At 41.1% G+C, this 15962-nt stretch overlaps 1 protein-coding gene and 1 pseudogene across 1 annotated transcript; one reads left to right on the plus strand and one right to left on the minus strand.

Annotated features, from left to right (window-relative positions):
* Window positions 1-5289: 5289 nt before the first annotated feature.
* Window positions 5290-8833, plus strand: LOC116213713 (G-type lectin S-receptor-like serine/threonine-protein kinase At4g27290). Its single transcript, XM_031548754.1, has 7 exons — window positions 5290-6752; window positions 6836-6967; window positions 7056-7213; window positions 7301-7511; window positions 7588-7828; window positions 7917-8067; window positions 8170-8833. Exons 1-7 carry the CDS (start codon window positions 5459-5461, stop codon window positions 8476-8478), a joined length of 2496 nt encoding a protein of 831 aa, XP_031404614.1. The 5' UTR covers window positions 5290-5458; the 3' UTR covers window positions 8479-8833.
* Window positions 8834-10340: 1507 nt separating this feature from the next.
* On the minus strand, window positions 10341-14042 carry LOC116213730 (annotated as a pseudogene).
* Window positions 14043-15962: the final 1920 nt, after the last annotated feature.

Here is a 15962-nt window from a genome sequence, read left to right on the forward strand (position 1 = left end):
TTGGAATAGCGGTGAAGGTTTTTTTTCCATTTTCAACCTTTGACTTGTAGTAGAAGGCCTCAAAGTGCAGGGCTGAACTTGGTAGACAAAGACTGGGTCCTTGGAGATTTTTTTTTCATTTTGCAGAAGATCAATGAATTAGATTGACAAAGACCGGTACGGCATCTTTGTTTTGTTTTGTTTTGTTTTTTTTTTTTTTTGCCGAATGTGATCCTTCTTTTGTTGAATCAGAAAGTCCTGCCCCCTGCTAAACAACGAAGGCCAATAATGGAGCGGGTAGTTTCATGGAATTAATGCCAATTCCAGCAGGGTCACTGCCAAGGAAGACATGACCGATGGTCGTACATTTCCATTAAAGTGAGATTTCTCATAGTAGTTGTGGCCTTTAAATGAAATGAAATGAATTGAACCGATTCTAAGTACAACGCCGTTATACAAATAAAACCCATGGATTTAGAAGACGATATGAGAAGTGGGTCATTCATGTCCTCTTAATTTCAAGTGGCACGTGATGCTGATGTGCCAAGTGCCAAATTCCTCTTCACATAACATGTGCAATTTAGAATTAGGAAAATGTCAAATTTGGTCATCAACCTTTAGCTCTTTTCCTATCTTAGTCCTAAATCTTCTCTTTGGCTGGATTTCGTCCTCAATCTTTTCCGCACGGTATAAGTTCAGTCATTCCGTCCAAAATTCTGTCTATTTTCCTTGACTTATATATTCGTCAAATGAGAGTGCGTCACGTACGCGACAGATCACTACTACTCTAAACTGGTTGTTATAAAGCAAATTCGATTATTTTTTTAATCAGACCTGTAAACTGGACTAAGATATTTTCAGTTTTTTAGGATTCCAGCCATATGTCGATGCGTGAGACGATGAAAGAGAATCGATGGCTGAAATTCTAAAAGAACTGGAAATATCTTAATCCGGTTTACTGATATGATTAAAAAAAATCGGATTTGCTCTATAACAACCGGTTTAGAATAACAGTGATTTGTCGCGCACGTGGCGCACTCTCATTTGACAAATATACATGTCAGGAAAAATGGACGGAATTTTGGACGGAAGGACTGAACTCATACCACGCGTAAAAGATTGAGGACGAAATTCAGCTAAAGAAAATGTTTAAGACTAAGATAGAAAAAGAGCTAAAGGTTAAGGATCAAATTTGACATTTTCCCTTTAGAATTCTATCAACTGTACCTTCTTCTTTTTTTCGGTAAGGCTATTAGTTGCAGTTTAGTTTAATGCGCATATATCATGATTTCCATGTACATTATCCGCATTAATACAATCGATTTGCAATCCAACTGATTTTCCATTCCATCTTAGAGAATTCTAAGCATGGTTACATAGTGTCATGATTACTAACCATAAGCGCCCCTCCATTAATGCATCATTTAGCATGTAAATTTTTTTTTTTTTTTTTAAAGAATGCAATCACCTAATTGTGATCCACTCGTTTACCGATTTGAATCTACGTGATTTTGGATCAGCTTGAGTCATGACAGTAAGGTTAGATAACTCCATAGTTCCATGAGTCATAGGGGGTCTTGATGGAGGAGGGACATGGACAAGTTGCATCCTACGACACTTTGCATTAATTTTTTTTTCCTTCTAATTAAGACCCCAGCCTCCCAGTTTGGGCTTTTCATCGGTCGGGTCGCATTAAAGATGACAACTATATAGAAGCTTCTCTCATGTCCTTTTCTACTCCAATCTCTCTCACACGATCGCTGACTCTTCTTCTTAGGTCAATGAAGAATTATGTACGTAAATTAAAAGAGCAATCAAATTTTGCATTGTGACGACATTAGGTTCTTAAATTACTACTCGCACAGCCAGGTACAGCTACAGCTGCACTGGGATAGCGTTTTACCACCGAGTTAATAGCCCATACGACATCCTATTGGGTCATTATTATTATATGAAAAGCTAGAGAAATCCGATCCCTCTCTTCCATTTTCTGCCAAAATATATATATGTACCAAAGGTTGGGGCAAGGGGATGCCCGTGGGGACTTGAAAACGAATATTCTATCAAATTATTCCCACCTAAGGATAATCAGCTAATGAGGTCGGTCTTCTCTACCATTCGAGAGACGAAAAAAAGACTTCGCTTCTATGAGACTAAAGGGATCTGATTGGGGGGGCTCGGGCTGGCAGGGGGATGGGCAAAATGTTCCATGACACTGCTCCGTAGTTGGACAGAGTTGGGACGGACGGGCTGCAAATGGGACGAAGAGGGATCTGAGCAGGCCGGACTGCGAGAAATGGGCTGCTCGAGGTAGAGAGTTATTCGCATCGGTCTGCATAGACATGGCATTGGGCATGGCCAGTCAGTCCATCGTATGCCATCATCACCTACAAGCGCTAGCCAGGTTCACTTTGGGCCTGAGTGATTGACGGAGAGGCAATTCCATGAGCTTTCTATATTCAATTACTTTTGCAAGCCTATACATCCCACGTCGAGGAACATGGCACTTTGCTACGACCATGGGATGTGCACAATGGTTCATGACACTGCTCTAGACGGGCTACCGATGGGACGAACAGGGATTTGAGCAAGCCCGACTGTGAAAAATGGGCTGGTAAAAGGGTGGATTTTGCAATTTGCATCGGTCTGCATAGACATGGCAATTTGCAAGCCCATACTTCTCATATTTACGGCCTTTAGAGAATGGACTTGGTACGAAATTAACATGAATGAACTCCTTCCTCGATAAGAATCTGCTACTAGTGCATTCGATCTATGTCATTTTGATGCTTTGTTTCTGTGGGAACACGAATTTGTCAGCTCCGATGGAAAAACCGAAAGTGGGCAAGAATGGAGCCGACGACCATGAACATAAAATCTTACCAGCACGATAGGAATTATTATATCAATCACAAGTAGAGACACGACAGTGTCATTAAACTCGCTGAGTTAGAATTTAATCACGGAATACCATTTTAAACAAATGGCATGACATTATTTCGTTTTGTGTAAAATTAGACGACGCGTGAAATTCCCGATGACACTGTTCTTTGTCTTCTCAATTTGATTGTACAAAACATAACCTAAGTTGATCCGGAGCATATTATATATATGTACCAATATTGATATATTATATTGTGTATGGTGGCCATAGAAAGCGGAAAAGGAATTAAATCAAATCGGCCATCTGAAATGGTCGAAGATGTTATGACAATCACGTTTCAGCTGTCTTTGTATCTTCACTGCTACAATAATAGCTAGATTCTGGTTGTCGCTGTTAGTCTTGCAATGAGAACACCACATTCCATATTCACATGTTTAGCCGGATGATGGAATTTTCTATCGTTGTTGAGGAAGGCGTCCACCCTCGAATCGTCCAATCGATTATCAGGGGCTTCCTCCGTAACCATATAACTTCAGTCGTCGGATGGCACAACTTCAGCCATCGTAGTTGATGTTGTCATGTCGATATAAGTCGGAGCAATAGCACTCGAGAATGGACCGAAATGACTGGTGGGAACATACGATAGAAGGCCATTTTTATTCCGAAAAAGGTCTGGTTTGCTCGGTCATTTGCACAACTCCTATCCGCTTAATAGACGAGAATAAACATGGAAAAGTCGAAAAAGAGCGTTTTCTAATTCCTGCGATCGTAATTAAAAAAAAAGAATACACCATATATAATTGCAATTTGATTTTATTTAATTTTCTAATCAGTTTACATATCTCTCTAATTTCAAATAAAACCAATCGCCTAGACAAACTACGTGTGTGAAACGGATTATTTGCTATCACATGCATCGCAGTATATGAACCCATCCTCATATTGCCATTGCGCAGTGTTCATCGTCAAGATGTTCAGTCTTACCTAAACAAGTTGTTTTTAATTTTCCAATATTGATTAGATGGATAATTTTTCATTTCGGTGAACATTTCGATTGGTGATATCACTTAAGTTACGAACTTACGACTATAACATCCATAAAAAAAAATGCAAATCTCATATATATATACTTCAACAATATATATATATATATATATATATATATATATATATGCCCACAACGTGCTGACCACACAACAATTCCTCTCGTTGCAAAGAAGCATTCGTGCAACGATTTGTTGTTGACAGAAAAAATCTCAGATCTTCTCACAACTTATATTAATTTATTACATTTTGTTAGCTGGCAATTTGGATGGGTGGGTGGGTGAATGAATGAATGGAGATTAAGTCCGAGTCAACAGAATTTGGTGTTCCCTCTCGTTAATGCCCCAATATTTGACAGACTAACAACATGAAATTCCATAGGAGAGATTCCATGAAAGGAGATTGCCCTTTCTTTCGGGATCTGCTGAGAAGAGGAAGGTCATTAAATGTAGTTTATATGTGACTCAATCACAAGACATCACACAGTCATTCATATTCATATTCCATCATTGATGAGTTGGTGCTGGAATTATGCGAGGAGTGTCCCTATTCCTTCGGTGTCGACCAAGTTCGCCGAATAAGACCCGGTGCGAGTGTTTTATAAATTTGAAGAAATAACTTAACTATATATGTATATTCTGCATGTTCGAAATTATTTACAGAGTAAGAACACTTGACACTAGCATGAACTCCCCGATAGCATGTGGTTTCCGATGGTAAGATTTGACGATGGATGGATTTGAGGAAAAAAACAAAAAGGTGAAATGTTTTGGATCTTTCTTTGAAATATTTAACCATCAAATTTCACGGCGGTTAACGCGACTCTGAAAGTAAAATCAAATAATGTGTTATTTGAAATTTTTTTAAAAACATATGATAAAATTGAGAATTTTCGAAAATTACCTACGCAATTTATCCTTATCCTTTTTAAAATTATTGTTTGGTTAGTTTACATTACAATTATGGTGGCTTTCAACCCGATTCTATAAAAGGTTTTATTGATGTGATAGATAGGAGTGCCCAAACCAAATTCTTCTTCATAAATAATGCTTCATGATAGAATCAAATTATTTTCATATTTACAATTATTAAGAAATTCATGGAAAATTCAAACGGTCAATATCCCAATGATGGAAAAGTCAACTCAAAATAAGAAGACCAAACAATTCAAAAAGAAAAAAAATTCAGTGGTGGTTGGATTGATTTAGATGTATAAGTTCTTTATAAAAAATCATAAAAAGAATGAACATAAAAATTTGGACTTTCTCAAACAACATTGCTCTTTTTTTTTATATATGAAAAAATGGATAATATAGTAAAGGTCCATACATACACACCAATACTCACATAGAAAAACACTTTGCCTCAATATCCTAAGAAAATGTCCAGAACGTTGACATTCAAAGTAACATAATATTCAAAGTAAACTGGTGGGTTCTCATCTGATCCTTTTCTCCTCACGACCTTTCTTGCTTAATGGGTTGATGATGATCATCTGCTGAAAATGGCATAGCACAAGAAACCGAAAACAATAATTCGAAAACGAAAAGCATGATGAAGTTCATCTTACGCTCTATCTTACTTCTCTTCGTGTCACGAGCATGCCTCATTTTTGTAGCGTCAACAGCTCTGCCAGTCGACATGATATTGCAAACTCAGTCCATCAGAGATGGGGAGACGATCGTCTCGAGTGGAGGCAACTTCGAGCTCGGGTTCTTCAGCCCCGCGAGTAATTCTCCCAAACGGTATCTTGGAATATGGTACAAGGAGATTTCTAACGGTACTGTGGTCTGGGTTGCCAATAGGGATTCCCCGTTGTTTGATTCTTCTGGAGTGGTGAAGATCGTCGATCAGAGGACCCTCGTAGTTTTAAATGGGGATGATCAAGCTGTCTGGTCCTCCAACTCGTCAGGACCTGGATTGGGCAACCTGATTGCGCAGCTGTTGGACTCAGGCAATCTTGTACTGAGACAGAAAAATGACTCTGACCCGGAGAACTACCTGTGGCAGAGCTTTGATTATCCTGGTGACACATTCTTGCCCGGTATGAAGTACGGGATTGATCTTGTTACGGGGATGAATCGGTACTTGACCTCTTGGAAGAGCCCCAACGATCCATCCACTGGTGAATACACAAACAGGATGGATTCCAATGGAGTCCCGCAGCTCTACATGAGGAAGGATTCAGAGATTCAGTTTCGGTCTGGGCCGTGGAATGGACTGCGGTTCAGCGGGATGCCAAACCTGAAACCAAACCCAATATATGAATTCCAGTTCGTATTCACAGACCAGGAAGTGTATTACACTTACAACCTCACTGATAGCTCGGTCGTCTCACGAATGGTTTTGAATACTAATGGCGAGCTGCAGCGCTTCACCTGGATCAGCCACACGCAAGGATGGAATCTCTACTTGACGGCTCAGACGGACAACTGCGACCGTTACAACTTGTGCGGGCCACACGGGATCTGCGACATCAACAATTCCCCGGCCTGTGGATGCCTGAAGGGGTTTGTCCCCAAGTTCGTGCAGTACTGGGCGATATCTGATTGGTCAGGAGGGTGCACGAGGAAGAAGCCTCTTGATTGTAGGGAAGGGGAAGGGTTCCTGAAGTATTCTGGGATTAAGGTGCCTGATACGCAGAATTCATGGTACAACAAGACGATGAATCTGAAGGAGTGTTCCAAGGTATGCCTGAAGAACTGTTCTTGCACGGCTTATGCGAACATGGACATTAGGAATGGAAGTAGTGGCTGTGTGCTTTGGTTCGGGGACCTGATCGATATAAGGTATTACAGTGAGAACGGGCAGGATGTTTACATTAGATTGGCGGCATCAGAATTAGGTGAGAATTTATGATTATTTTAGAGTGAAATTTTGAGTGGAGTTTGGATTACTCTGATATTCAGCAAATTTACGTGGATTCAGAGGCATACAGGAGCTCAAAAGGGAAGAAACGGATGAAGCTGATCGTTATCCCGGTGATGTGTGCTGGAGTCCTTGCGCTTTGCTTCATATTCTTCATCCTTAAAATGAGGAGTAAGCAGCCTATGAAAGAAGGTAATATTCATTCATGTCCGATTTACTGAATGCGCGGTTATAAGTTAATCATTCGAAATTCTTTTTCTTTCACTGCTTGGCTTTGCAGCAATAACCCCACAGAATCCAGAAGAAGATGACACAGATGGGAGCGAGAAGACAGATTTGGAGCTACCGTTATTTGATGTTGGGACCATAATGGCTGCGACCAACAATTTCTCATCGGAAAGTAAGCTTGGGCAGGGCGGTTTTGGACCTGTTTACAAGGTAACAAAGAAAATATACACCGGAAAAAGTACATTTGTCTTTGAGAGGATCAATGGATAAAGGGAATTCACAACCAGTAAATTGCAGGGCATATTGACTGATGGACAAGAAATAGCGGTGAAGAGGCTCTCGAAGCGTTCCCGACAAGGGCTCGGCGAGTTCAAGAATGAAGTTTTATGTATATCGAAACTCCAGCACCGCAATCTTGTGAAACTACTGGGATGTTGCATACATGAAGCGGAAAGGATGCTCATCTATGAATATATGCCAAACAAGAGCTTGGACTTCTTCATATTCGGTCCGCCTCTTAATACTCTCTTAAGATTTTTCTGTGTACATTAGTGAGTAAGCTGACAAAGCGGAAACTTGGGCAGATCAAAGGCGAAGAGCGACACTCGAATGGCCAAAACGTTTCTGGATCATCAACGGGATTGCTCGCGGGCTACTGTATCTTCATCAGGACTCGAGATTGAGGATCATACATAGAGATCTGAAGGCTAGCAATATTCTCCTGGACCGGGACATGAACCCCAAGATATCAGACTTTGGGATGGCTCGGAGCTTCAGAGGAGACGAAAGTACTGAAGGGAACACGAATAGAGTTGTCGGAACATAGTAAGGACTTCCAATGACTCTTTCCTCTTCATTAATTGTCATCGCTATGATTGCTTGTTTGATTGAATTATTGAATCGGGTTTTGCAGTGGTTACATGTCTCCAGAATACGCGATTGATGGCCTCTTCTCAGTGAAGTCAGATGTTTTTAGCTTCGGGGTGCTGGTCCTAGAGATAGTGAGTGGAAAAAGAAATCGAAAATTCAGTCACCCGGATCACAAAATGAACCTACTAGGCCATGTATGTGTAATCAAGTTGAACTAATATTTTATAACCTCTCTATCCATATTGCTCCCTGCTAAGGTTCGGATTAAAATGACAAACTTCTCAAAAAATTGTCAGGCGTGGAGGCTCTCTATGGACATGAAGTTACATGAGTTGATCGACGAATCAATAAGGGAATCGTGCAATGAGGCGGAGATGCTACGATCTGTTCACGTCGCGCTATTGTGTGTTCAACAGAGCCCGGACGATAGGCCGAACATGTCGAAAGTTGTACTTATGTTGAGTAGTGACATCTCTCTGCCACAGCCTAAAGAGCCGGGATTCTTCAACGAAAGGGACCTCTTGGACATGGAATATTCTACCTCTAAAAACAACATCTCGATCAGCACTAATGGTATAACTGTCACTGCACTCGAGGGCCGATGAACAGGTCTCCCATTGCGTGGTTTTTCCATATTATGCGTGGTCTCCAAATTCTTGTTCTCACACAGAATGCAATACACAGAAGGGAGTGAGATATAAATTTGTTCTTTGCTGCATTGCAAGGTTTTACATTGTAATTACATTTTATTTCGTTTTCCTTGCTGCAGTTTTTCTTTCCCTTCTGACTGCTTTTCCAAATTGAGTCACTAATGATCATGAAACGCATCGATCCTAACTGCCCCCCATGAAACCCGAGTTATTCTCTCCGCCGCTATGATCCTTTTTCTTTTTTCTTTTTTCTGTATCGTGTGTTTCCTGGAATTTTAGTCGAATAACTATCGTTATTTTCCATATAGGACATTCAGAATCTACTCATGTCCTTTTCTGTCATGGTTGAAGTAGCAGAAATTTTTAGGTACAACTGTTGATGTATGGAAAAAGACTGCAACTGATAAATGATTCGAGGAAGAAATATTCCTTCTAAAAGCAAAATTCAATGGAATGAACCATATTCAGACTTGAAAAACCGTTATGCGAAGTACACATTTATCATTTTTCCTGATACTGATAATCTGTATTTGGAAAAATAACAGCGAAAAAGCAAAGCAGCACTTTGAATATAAAGCATAAAAAGCACGTTAAATCAACTTTTCTGGTAGTTTACGGCAATCAATCTACTTTTGGGGGATCCAAAGTCCGATGAACCTTGAGAAGAAAAAGGTTTTCAGTTCCCCTGTTTTATAAGATTTCTTGAAACAAGGAGATTTTTATTAATGTTTGCCACGGGAGAAGAAACCTAGCTTGAAGCTCTGCACTCAGGAGATCATAGTCTGAGGATCGATGGCAGATTGATCCAGAGTTATGGCATCGACCGCAGAACTGAGGTTTAGTGAATGAGGCCAAATAAGAAAAGACGATGAGCAGCAAGCCCCCGAGCTGCATTTTCTGAGGAAAACCGGGGTCATCGGCCTATTACAAACTTGGTGGGCATTATTAGGAAACAATTTTCAGAGAAGTTTCATCGTGTTTGTGAAGACAGAAAGAGCTTACCTTCAAGCGAAACAATAAATTGTCCGAGCAGTAGGGCTGTAAGAGAACATTGATAAATATCGTCAAAAGGTCACCTAAGGAATAATTTCCTCAGACTGAACTTAGCAGCTTCAGCATTCGATTCCTGTAAAGACTGGAATGTCATAATGTTTATGTAGTCTCATGTATATTTGCAGGATCTAATGAACCAAAAAGTAACTCTGGCTAGGACATTGAAGATGGCTCTCTTCTTTAACGAATTACCAGAGGGCTTCAGTCTATTCTGCTGCCCACCCCCCCCCCCCCCCCCCCCCCCCGGTGTTAATATTAGTCTTATGGAAGACCTTTACTATAGTTGTCGGACTATTTCTGAGGCTAGAGCTTGGATTGAATTACCATAACGAAAGAAACTTTGATCAGCATAACACAGATTCCCCAAATGCCCCCCTCGTTCCCTCTCACTCTCATGATATAACTAACAAGTTCCATGAAAATTCTTCAAATATGTTCTCCATTGTCTCTCAAAATCTTCATAAAATTGACGAATTCAATTGAAAGGGATGGTGATGGAATTTTGACACGGAGTGTGAAAAATTCAACATTTTGTACAGATAGTTATTTGACAAAACGACCTGAATAAGAGTGGTTTTGAGGTTGGACTCAGTCAAATTTATTTTCCACATATGATTTTTCATCAAATCATTTTCACTTTGAAAAAGTTGATGCCATCTCTTTCACAATATGTTTTGTTTTTCCAGTAGACATTGATGATGAACTTTTACACCCTGTTTAGACAGTAGCAGACGTGCATCTCGATTATCATCATAATCTTACCATAGAAGAAACTTGTCTCAGCAAACAATTTGATTAATATTTCCACTTTGTCATGGAATTCCAAGGCAAAGCCAAATAGTTCTTTCACTTATATGTTGGAAATAGCTGATTTATCTGTATATCACCTCCTTCTTGGAGAAGAGTACACAACCTCTGAATTATTCACAGACTACATCATTCAACACTATAAACCAGCCATAACACGATGACAATTGGTCCAACAGTTCTCTTCAGATCTACCGAGGTTTCATTGCAGAAACTGTCATGCCATTCTGTGAACAGAGCTCAGGCGGGCTGATAGGCTGGACGGGCACCCTGGTGGATCTCAAGTTTGAGAAAGCAGCCTGTTTGGGGGAAAGTATGGTAATATTCTCATTAGTCAGCATGGACACAACTTCAGACATGGTCAGTCTATCACCAGCAATCTCTTGAACACACAGAAGGGCCACATTTATATATCTCATCACCGTAATGTCGGCATCAAGGTCATGTTCTAATGCTGGGTCCACCAACTGCAAAGCTTTGCCTGCACACCATAGTTCCCATGCCTGAGAGGAAGAAAAGATGAATGTTTTAGTGCAATCGATCACGCACGGCCCAACTACTGCAAGCATAGGACAGGAGCATTTACATGGGAAAGAAGATTTAGCGACTCGCTTTGGTAGAAACCCGTGTTCTTTTTGCCACTAATAACCTCCAGTTGCAGGACCCCAAAGCTGAATACATCAGACTTGATCGAGAATCGCCCTTCCAATGCATATTCAGGAGACATGTAACCACTGCATAAATTACTTCTTTCAGTCTCAGTATCATGTGACTATGAGAGGATGTATACATAAAATGGGATAAAGATGAACTTTCTATGTTACAGTAATGAAATTGTTTGAGCATCCACTTACTATGTTCCAGCAATGTGAATTGTGTTTGCTTGAGACACGTTTCCGCCAAACATCTTTGCCAAACCAAAGTCAGAGATTTTGGGGTTCATTTCCTCATCCAAAAGAATGTTGCTGGCCTTGAGATCTCTGTGTATGATCCGCAGCCTCGAATACTCATGAAGATAGAGAAGCCCCTGAGCGATGCCTTTGATGATACGAGCCCGTGTAATCCAATCCAATATGCCTCTCTTCATTGGATCTGTCTCGTTTTCAAATTAATGTTGCCAATAAAGCCAGTGAGGTGATACGAATCCAAAAGGAGAAAACATCAAACTAGCTAGTTTAAGCTGTGTAGGAACAAACCAAAAAGGAACGTGTCCAAGCTTCCGTTGGGCATGTATTCATAGATCAACATCTTCTCTCCCTTCTCTAAGCAGCACCCCAAGATTCTGACAAGATTCTTGTGCTGGAGCTTATAAGCGTAGTTTCATTCCTTAGCTCTTGTAGCCCCTGACTAGATTGCCTCGAAAGCCGTTTCACTGCTACTTCTCGACCATTAGGAAGTACACCCTGCCATACTATTCTTGTTAAGTGAGCTTATTTGTAAAAGTTTGTGAGATCTCCAAAGAATATATATATCAATCAGTCATGTAGGCTTGAGGTCGATTTACCGCAAACCCATTACCTTATATACAGGTCCGAAACCACCTTCTCCAAGCTTATTTTGCTGAGAGAAGTTATCGGTAGCAGAGGTTGTGCTTGCAAGGGTAAACTGGGGAAACCAATTAGAATTCTTCTGTTTTCCATTAGCAGGGTGCTCTGTTAAATGAGCTGCAATGCTCATCATGTCCACGTCAAAGAGTGGCATGTCCTGAGTTACCTTTTTCTTCCCTATTTTTGAAGGGCAGGTGACTGCATGTTATATATTAGTTGATGAGGTACTTGAAAATTATAAATGGAGGAAGGAGGAGCTTTACCTTTCCATCTCCTTGTCCATCGTAAATAGATGAAACAGATAAGACATAGGAATAACATGGAAACAGTGACAGCTGAAATTATCTTCACTAATTTCTTGTCGCCTGAGACAGTCATTAACCTCAAGATAACTCAAATTCAACACATGGATACTAATGTGTAATCAATAGTTGTACCTTGATTCTCTCGAATCTCAGATGCCGCAAGCCTGAGGTACAGTCGCCTTGCATTGGGGTCATCTCCTGCGAGCTGCGTCAGATTTGAGATATCATTGTTCCACCACGTACACCCGCCAAAATCACCGTAACCATATGCGTAGCAAGAGCAGTTAACCAAGCAAAGTGCTTTGCATAGGGCAGAAGATGTGGTCGATATGGTTACAGGATTCGTAGGAGGAACCACATTGGGCATCGCTAAAAACCTGTCTCCATCAATTATGAGTGAGCCATTTTGCCCGCAATTTAAGGGCGTTCTTCTCACACACCCACGGGATGTATCTCCCTGTCCCCAAGACGTGGAGTCCAAGGGCGTAAAACCTTCAAAGCATTTGCAATAAGGACGGTTGTAGCTCATACAGCTACTAAATGGGCCACAAATAGTGAAATCATCGCATCTATCCCGAGGAATGGACCATAACGGACTCCATACATACTCATATTCCCGCTGTAGTAGCTGCAACGCTTCTGTGGTTCCATTTATGACTAATCTACTTTGGATCGAAGTATTATGCATCGAATAGGTGAAGTAAGACATATTTTCAGTGCTAACAAAACTACAATTATACATATTATTCTGCTTCATTTCTGGCAGCGAAGGGAATATTTGTCCATTCCAGGATCCACTAGACCAGTATTTTTTACTCCCTCTCGTTAGCACTAATTCATCCCTTCTTTGAGGGTTTAATTTCAGGGAAAGAATTCCACGACTCGGGTCTTGCCAGTTTTCCCAAGCTGTGAGAGACCAAACTTTTCCAGTCACTTTGTCAGTCCCAAGCTTCATCCCCGGGACCATAGTATCTGTAGGATAGTCAAAGCTCTGCCATAGGATGTCCGAGGTTGCATTCCCATCTCTCAGCACCAGATTTCCTGAATCCAAGAGCACCGCAATCGTCTTCCGGGTTGTAGAAGTCTTGCTCACTGCATAGGTGAATCCATTCCCCAGGATCACAAGATTCCCTTGCCTTAAGGTGACTTTGGTAGAGGAATCAGCAGCAGGTTGATCTCTGTTGGCTACCCAAACTACAGTTTTTGGTTCAACCTTATACCAGATTCCCAGGTAAATGGTCCCAACAGTATCGAAGAGACCCAACTCAAATACCTGATTGGAGGATGTGATGGTCTGTGAAAGGTTCAGACTTTGCCCTTCTGTGATCGTATCAGTCGAAGCTGAAGCTGCAACGAGGTCATTACACAAATGCAAGAAAGAACAAGGCCAAAGCAGCAAGAAGGCAAAGGGAATTAGATTCATGATTTGCAATAAATTGTTGCCGGGAGCAAGTGTAAGTATCGGATATGCAGTTTAAGAAGAACAGCATATGATCTTTCATGTACAGTAAAAGACCATAAGTATGAGTCAAACTTGGAGGCTGCTAGGAAATGGAAGAAAGCAACCCATCCAATGGAGTGGGACCAGAACATTACTCTGGCCCTTCCAAGCAAAGATCTTGAGTTTCATTGGCAAATAGAGATTGCAGCTCATATGCAAATAATCAGAACACTCCTGCAAAGTTCATAGATTATTCAATCGAAAGAGCAGGAGATACGAAAAGGGGAATTGCACGCATGATATAAGAAGAAGTTGAAGATAACCATCATTGCCAGATATTGGTTGCTAACAATTGCAAATATCACAATACGGCTGATGAACAGAATCCAACATCTTTACTTGTAATGAAAGTCAAGGGTAGAGAATGGTTAGTCAAGTCTTTATCCTTGTCGCTTTTTTCATACTTCTTTAGCAAAGGACCTTAGGTTTCATTACTGTTGGGAAGGGATGTACTCAACCAAACAATAACGCAGCGATTAATCTTCCTCCCCTACTAGTGTAATCGAGATAAGAACTAATCAAATCAACCAACAAGCAGTAAAGTAAAATAACACCAATAATTTTACGTGGAAAACTCCGATGTGGGGAAAAACCACGGGACCAACTCCGAATCAACGATCCACTATGAATGAAGGTTATACAATGTCTTTCATCAAGGGTAAACCCTTGGATCACCAAACTCAAGAGAAACACTCTCTTGGATCACCCAAACACTAAATTCGTCACCCACACCGGGTGGTTCACAAAGTCAGCTGAAACAGCACCTACAGAGCTCTAATAGGAATTCTGACCGTTCAGAACTTAGTCCCACGTGTTGTGAAGCTGCTGTCAAAATTTCGTCCCAATCGGAGTTCGTTTGACGTCCCGATCGAGGGTTGATCTAGCTCTGGTCGCACAGAAAAACAGCTCTCTGTTTTCTGTATTCTACTGCTTCTCTGTACTGTTCTGCTGTCTCAATTCTGCCGCCTCTTACCCAGCTAATTTAGCTGAAAATTAACCCTAACAAAAGTGGGTTCTTGGGCCTATTAAAGCCCGATAAAAGCCCAATACAATTTGAGCCCAACTTCCTCCAAATTGGAGCGATACCCAACAAACTCCCCCTCCCGACTATTTGGAGACTTCAAGTATACCGGCTATACTTCGGCAAACATGAAGTTTCTCCCTAGCGAGAGGTTTTGTCATCATATCAGCTCCATTCTCATTGGTGTGCACTTTGTCTAGCTTCACCTGCTTGGACTCCAACACATTTCTAATCCAATGAAACTTGATATCGATATGCTTCGACCTCGAATGGAAAATGGGATTCTTGCAAAGATGAATGGCGCTTTGACTATCATAGTGTAGAACATACCTTTCTTGCTTCAAGCTCAACTCCTGCAAAAACTTTTGCAACCACAACATCTCCTTGCAACCTTCGATCACCGCAATGTATTCGGCTTCCGTTGTAGACAAAGCGATGCACTTTTGAAGCCTTGATTGCCATGAGATAGCTCCCCCTGCAAAAGTCATCAAGTATCCCGAAGTGGATTTCCGGGAATCGATATCTCCTGCCATATCCGCATCCGTGTAGCCCACTAACTCCGGCTTACCAGTGCCAAAGTGTAAACACACCTTGGATGTTCCTCTGAGATACCTCAGAATCCACTTAATTGCATTCCAATGCTCTTTCCCCGGATTGGAGAGAAAACGACTAACCACACCAACAGAATGAGCGATATCTGGTCTTGTACAGACCATCGCATACATCAAACTCCCTACAGCTGATGAGTAAGGGACTTTCTTCATCTCTTCTTTCTCATTCTCACTTGTAGGACATTGCTTCGAGCTAAGTTTGAAATGAGAAGCAAGTGGTGATGAAACTGGTTTAGCATTACCCATGTTGAACCGATCCAAAATCTTCTCGATGTACTTCTCTTGAGAAAGCCAAATTTTTCCACTTGATCGGTCACGAGAAATATGCATCCCAAGGATCTGCTTTGCCGGTCCCAAATCCTTCATGGCAAAGGACTTACTGAGCTCTTTCTTCAACTCTGCAATCTTGCTCATATCATGACCAACAAGTAACATATCATCCACATATAACAGTAAAATGATAAAATCACCATCCGAGAATTGTTTCACGAATACACAATGATCTGCAGTTGTCCGTGTGTAGCCATGGCTCAACATGAAGAGTCAAACTTTTTGTACCACTGCCGAGGTGCTTGCTTAAGACCATACAAGCTC

The sequence above is a fragment of the Punica granatum genome, chromosome 1 (assembly GCF_007655135.1).
Source record: "Punica granatum isolate Tunisia-2019 chromosome 1, ASM765513v2, whole genome shotgun sequence".
Taxonomy (NCBI): domain Eukaryota; kingdom Viridiplantae; phylum Streptophyta; class Magnoliopsida; order Myrtales; family Lythraceae; genus Punica; species Punica granatum.

Excerpts from the sequence above, each read along its gene's own strand:
- LOC116213713 (XM_031548754.1), top strand. The coding sequence starts at position 5,459 with ATGATGAAGTTCATCTTACGCTCTATCTTACTTCTCTTCGTGTCACGA. Across the intron at positions 6,968-7,055 it reads TAAGCAGCCTATGAAAGAAG|CAATAACCCCACAGAATCCA; the intron begins GTAATATTCATT and ends TTGGCTTTGCAG. Across the intron at positions 7,829-7,916 it reads AATAGAGTTGTCGGAACATA|TGGTTACATGTCTCCAGAAT; the intron begins GTAAGGACTTCC and ends CGGGTTTTGCAG.